We start from the raw sequence: 6,379 nt of genomic DNA on the forward strand, positions 1-6,379 counted from the left end.
ACTGCCCTTAAAAACACTCAGTTGTGACGCCGAGGCTATGAAATACCCGTAACTTCTCGTATCGTTGTATTTCATAGCCTCGACTCATCTAAGAAAATAATATTATATTTATTTACGTATGTTATTATATCATTCTTAATATAATGTAATACACCACATTTATCTCAAACTTTTAATAAAACAATAGATTTTTTTAACAAGATCCTCGTGAATTCAGCCTAAATCAGTTAAAATCACATAATAAATACACCTTCAACGCTTACAATATACCCAAAATACGACAATTGGATATTATTATTATTAGGTAATACTATTATTAAAACTTAATAATGTGATGAGGTTATGAACTGCGAGATAACTGGTGCGATAATATCTACCGGCGCAGATATCTCGTAGACATTGCTTATTACCCATTAAAATACAAGTACTTCTTAAATACGATTTTCTTTTCCTTAATTTATCTTATCACCCGGCAGGAGGAAACCAGTAAATGCTCCAACTGTAAATAATGAAAAGAGTAAACTGATGGAGCTTCTAATAATAGTTAATATTTTTAACGCTCGATTTACTTAAGTTTTTTCTTTCTTACCGAAAGCCAATGCTGGAAAGCAGTAAAATGCCAGTTCGCAATTATAGCTCAACATACTCTTGACCACATTGATACCAATCACAGACACACCTCTGCCGATCATCATCGAGAGACAAATTGCCATTGCCCTGGAAATACAATTATTTAATTTTATATTGAACGGCTGTTTACCCGCCCCCAAATTATCCGACTAAAAAATGTGTTAAAACGATTGCATATGCTATTCTCCTATACTATGGAACCTTGATACTTACTTGACATACGTTGGAAACATATCAACACTAAAGGTGCAGAGGAAGCCGAAATTAAGTATCCCAACCAAGAACAGAAGAAACAAAACACTGTTCATAGCCCAGTGAGTACTGAAGTTAATGCCCAGGCCTGTCAGACCTGAGACTATCTAAAAATATATTTTTTTATTAATTGTGATTTACTGCAAATTAATTAATTTAATGTAATTGAAATAAATTCGTATTAAAAACAGTAGCTTACAAAAGACAATGGTAAATGCTACTTGTATTGCCACATCTTTCCCTTTAAAATATACAACAAGTATTAATGACGATAATTTTTTTCACCATTACTTGTTGCATATATTTTTCTACTGGTGAAATTTCATATTTCAGATATCGATACGATAGTTCGGGATATTACGATTGCCGATATCACAATACATTATATGCAGTATTTAAATTACCTGGACGCAAATAAGAAGCCTCTTTTTACCAATATGTTCAATGGTTGCACTGAGAAAGGCGTTTAAACTTCCTAAGACCAGAGTCACTAGAAATACAGTGAACATCGCCGTACTATTCATTGCACATTCATTACTCTGAAATTGAAACATAAATAGTTACTTTGCTGTGTAGGATTCATCTTTTTCAGAAAACGAAAAATTTGAAATTATTTACAGAAAGTCGCAAGTTACATCTAATACTCAAATTTGAATACCTGTTCAATAACGAGATTTTCAGAATACCGAAGTGTTTCGCATAGGGTTAGGCCAATTTGGCCATTGTTCTTGGTTTGTACTATAGCATTTGCTACTACGGGTAACCAGACGTAGAATGGATTAATACTAAAAAAAATATTCATATCTCTAGAATTTCATTTAAAAGTTCTTTACATTTACGTATATGTATAAAGATATCTTGTATATCTAAAAATCAGGCTAAAGAAGGATTTGCTTAAAGGCCAATATCATCATGATATTTTGCTCCTCTAAGAGCAAGTGTTATTAGTTAGAACGAAAAATGTAGTGCCTCAATGCCGGGCATCAAAACATCAACAACTTCAATGTCGCACGTCCATTTAGCTTATATCATTTATTAAATAATACTTACACAAAGTATACGATACTGAATAAAAAGGAGAGAATAAGAGTATTTTTGAGTAACGGCGGCTTAAGCAATGGCGTTGTTTGAGATTTTATCGATGCCCATAAGCTCTTACTCGGCTCCGAACTCGATTCGTCCAGGAATAAGGATTGTACCTACAAATATTTAAACAACAGAAAATGTTTTATAGAATATCTGCTACACTTTGTATAAATGCATCACATTTATAACATGTACATCTACTGTGCAATTGTCCCATGTATAGATTTAAGCCGAGTATGTCTTAACCAGGAATTTCTTTGAATCGGTTTTTTATTGGAACTAAATTACGGGTATATTGTCCCATAAACAATTTTGTGCATTGAATCATTGAAATATTTCCTGCAATTACAGATCTTACTAGAGGCCTAGGTATTAATAAATATTTATATTCGAATTCGAGTTGCCCTGGAATTTCCAAATAACCTAACCTATTTATTAAATATCTTTAAAATCTCTCAATGGTGCACTGCAAGGCGACTTTTTCGTGCGATCACAATTAAAATGTATATCAACGGTACAGCACACAACGCATAAGACACAGCGAAATTCATTAAAAAGTAAAATCTATCGCGCATTAATTATTTTATTTAATACCTGATATTCCTCTCTTCCTTTGCCAGTATTTATCTCAAACATTCTTCTTAATACAGCTAAAGCTTTCTCTTCTTCTCCCACACTTAAAAGAAACTTCGGTGTCTCATATGTAAGGTAAGTGGCAAATGCGGCAATGGCAGCTGGTGTCGTGGTCAAGAAGTTTAGAAGACGCCAGGGAACCAGGTTTATATCCAAGATTGGCACGTGATATGAGAACTTTAGGTTGGATATTGGTATCGATAGTACTGAAAGCGAAAATTAGACTTTGATCTTTGTGTTTGTAAGTTGATCAGGCATTTTGTTTTAACATTTTAATTCGTTTTGAAACTTACTTCGAAGCTAATTAATGATTGAACAGTTCTCTCTAGCTCTTTGAACCTATATTATGCATAACTATAATGTAAGAACTTAAGCAAACAAAAATCTTTACTCTTTATGTTTTGTAGATAAAAAAAATGAACTGAGGAGTGTACTTACTTCCTAGCAAACCAAATGACATTGTAAATACTGTCCCAATCATAGCCACCATCATAGCTCTCTTATGCGCAGGAGTAAATTCGCCGAGTATTGTCAATCCTAAAGGATATGTGCCAGCCAAGCTAAAATACATTTTTGTTGAGAGAAAAAATTTCTGCTATGTTTATATGGGGATGTTGCTGGGGCTGCCGCGTTTTTGTAGCGCATCAGGCATGTTTGCGGAAGCGCGAATAGATGATTTTCCATCTATAATTCGTAAACGAGTGGCGTCTCTGATGTGCCGTGTGAGTGGCAGTGCGAGCAGCATTCTGCAAGTTGTCGCTCAAAGAATGGACGGTTCGATTCTCAAGCATTGGATCTCATCTCATGTTATGGCGTCGAACCGCTGTGCTAAGTAGTTTTAATTTATAATTAAAATATGGGATATGGTTGAACATAAATTTTTAATTAATGATATTTACTACTTTATCTTTATTAATGAATGAATAATTGACATGAAATTGAATCTGAATTATCATAATTGTGATTTTAATGTATTGTACTAACATAGCTATTAAGTAAATTGTTACTAACAAATAATTATGGAACCTTGTTTTCTGATAATAAATGAATATTATTATTATATTATTATTATTATATTTCAATAAAACTACTTACGCAGTAGACGAAATGAATTTAAATATAAATAAACATATCCAGTTTGGTGAAAAACAGGCCAGAGTGCTAGAAAAGAATGAGAGTAAGAGAGACAGGATAACTATTTTCCGTCTGCCTCTCGTATCAGCCAGGTACCCCCAAAAATTCGATGTCATTATAATACCTGAAAGTATTGAACAAGTATTCGATTAAAATCGAACGAACAAGTTTTGTTACAATTTGTCCACAATAGTATATCATGTGTATTTGTTTAATTCACTAATATTTATCTATATGATAGAATTTCAATCCATTGGCACTGCCGCTAAACCATAACCGTCCCAGTTTTATATAAACTACTAATCAAATAATTAAGTAAAATTAAAAAATCATAATGTCTAGTGCATATAAAGCCAAGTGTGCTGCTATTTTGTGTAGAGAAATGAGATAGACTAATACAAACCAAACAGTTTTACAATTGCTTTGTACATTTAGTTACCGTATCTGGATGCGATCATTGTTTGTGAATGTTGTAATTATATGATAGTTCGATACGCCTTTCAAAAGCAAGTATTATTCATTACTCACCGGCCATGGGAATACTAGCAATCAACCCCTGTTGATAAACTGTAGTCTTCAAGTCACAGGCGCTTGTTGGTACGACATAAGAAACGGAATAAATCTCAAACACGACACTGAGTATCACTAAAACGTTCACCAATAATGTAACGTAGTTGTATCTGCCGAAACCTGCAATTAAGTAAGTTTAAAGCTTGCGTTTAAGTTACTGCGTTTAGTAACTTAAACATTATATTATAGACATTTGTCATGAAAGTAAAAATTATTAATATCGAATCGATAGTTATTAATAGTTATAATGGAAAACTACGTTTGGTTTATTCTTTTCAAGTTTAGCATCATAATGTAGTGCTTCAGTTTATAAAAATAAGTGAGCCAAAATTTTATATGAAAAAGATTTTTATTTAATTAAAAAACATTAGCTACTCACTGGTTAAATTTAACGCTTCCTCAAACGCTACTTTCCTTGATTTATCCATTTTTACTCAACTGGAGTAACCAGTGTATAATTTTATCAAGTCATCAAAAATACGTAACAAAATGAACAATTTATCTTTACTGTAGAAATTGGATAAAATTTCCGCTCAATTCACTAAACAGAGTAAATAATGACTGTGCTTTTTAATTACAATTCATCTCTTTTATATAATTAATGTTATCTTTATTATACGAAGAAAATGAAAATCATTATGATAGGTGATATGTATGATTGTAAAATGTCTAGTGTAATATAAATTAGTTGATGAGACCCAGTTGAGATAAGAATGCTATTTAAATAAAACAATCGTATTTGCTCTCATATTATTCCAGATTTACTAAGTTAAATAAAAAAAACGTGTGGCACTCGAGGATTGCCGCGATAAAGCTATTGTATTTATTTATTTCTGCAGTTTTTTTCTTTGATTCAATCGTCCAGACTCAGCCCAACAAGCCTACAAAGTCTGTCTCACTCAAACGCGCATCGGCTGCACCGGCCGCACTTTACGTGATATTTTACGTGCTTAATATATTGAGTTTAAGCAAGTCTGTAGGTTTCTGATTTTGATTGAAACAAACAGGAGCATTACTTTATTATTTAGCATTTATTACTGAATAATAAATATAACATCAGGTGTCAGATAATATATTTACCTTTGGCTTGCAGGATTCAGATCCCACTAAATCTAAGACCAAGCGTGAAATAATATCGAAAAAAATTTTCGTCGTAGAAGTGATTTACCTCTGTGGATTTGTCTTACAATTACTTAAAATATCTGTACATCTGGAGGTGTGTCATCACTCAGGTTTTGCTAAGTATAATAATGTATTATTACACCCTCAGTTTTATAATTCCTTAATGAGTGTTTGTGCATATTCTGAACTATTTTAAAGGCATTAAGGTTATACTGACGGACTCATAATCTTCATCAAAGTAAAAATCTAAAAAATTGTTTTTAACAATAGACAAGGGTTTTTATGTTTTATTTTAACTCGGCTTTTTAACAATACGCGTAGCTGAGCCTCGCCACTTTGTCCCGCCGTTGGGCAGCTCTGGCTGAAAGCTCCGTAATCTGCGTCTCTTCCCTTGATTTCTTTGCAGTTTACGCAGCTGGGAGGCTTCCTTTCCCCGAGGATCTGGCAATCGGCCCTCATGTGGGCTCCCCCAAAGGCTCGGCTCGGACCGAGCGGAGGCTCAATCCGGTCTCCTTCGCGTATGAACGGAGATGACCCCCTTCTGGCCTCAAACATCGCGGCGGCTTCTTCCACCCTGAGATCGAGGGGCAGTATCCCCGCCAATAGCGTCGCGGAATTTAGCGATGCCGTCCTGTACGTTTTTGCTATCTTCTGTCCAAAAGCCCGTTGCACCGTCTCCTGTTTTTTCCTTGTGCACATTTTCTTTACTGTCGGTGCCCAGGCTGCCGACACGTATGTTACTGTCGGCTCTATGACGGCTTACCTGGAATACCATGTTACCCGTCATTCCCCATTCCAGCTTCGCCATTCTCGATACTTTTTTATATATGTCTGCCGCTTTTCTGGTGACATTATGCACATGCTTGTTGAACGTGAGCCCTCCGTCTATTGTCAATCCCAGCAGTTTTATTTCTTTCTCTATAGCTATGTCTTGTCCGTTCATCCTTATTAT

At 34.3% G+C, this 6,379-nt stretch overlaps 1 protein-coding gene across 1 annotated transcript; it reads right to left on the reverse strand.

Moving 5' to 3' along the window:
- Positions 1–332: 332 nt before the first annotated feature.
- LOC110992081 (organic cation/carnitine transporter 7) lies at positions 333–4,855 on the reverse strand. The gene is made up of 11 exons (XM_022257748.2): positions 4,685–4,855; positions 4,264–4,425; positions 3,697–3,859; positions 3,040–3,161; positions 2,563–2,807; positions 1,933–2,081; positions 1,541–1,667; positions 1,287–1,421; positions 844–989; positions 590–717; positions 333–499 (listed from the first exon to the last, which is right to left on the reverse strand). The coding sequence occupies exons 1-11, from the start codon at positions 4,731–4,733 to the stop codon at positions 453–455; spliced, it is 1,473 nt and encodes a 490-aa protein (XP_022113440.1). The 5' UTR covers positions 4,734–4,855; the 3' UTR covers positions 333–452.
- Positions 4,856–6,379: the final 1,524 nt, after the last annotated feature.

The sequence above is a fragment of the Pieris rapae genome, chromosome 8 (genome assembly GCF_905147795.1).
Source record: "Pieris rapae chromosome 8, ilPieRapa1.1, whole genome shotgun sequence".
Lineage (NCBI taxonomy): Eukaryota > Metazoa > Arthropoda > Insecta > Lepidoptera > Pieridae > Pieris > Pieris rapae.

What these genes read in the sequence shown, in the direction of transcription:
- LOC110992081 (XM_022257748.2), bottom strand. Translation starts at nt 4,733, where the DNA reads ATGGATAAATCAAGGAAAGTAGCGTTTGAGGAAGCGTTAAATTTAACC. An exon ending in AAAATCTCGTTATTGAACAG is followed by an intron (nt 1,422 to 1,540) that starts GTATTCAAATTT and finishes TTTCAATTTCAG; the next exon opens with AGTAATGAATGTGCAATGAA. An exon ending in GGCTTCTTATTTGCGTCCAG is followed by an intron (nt 990 to 1,286) that starts GTAATTTAAATA and finishes ATATATTTTTAG; the next exon opens with ATAGTCTCAGGTCTGACAGG.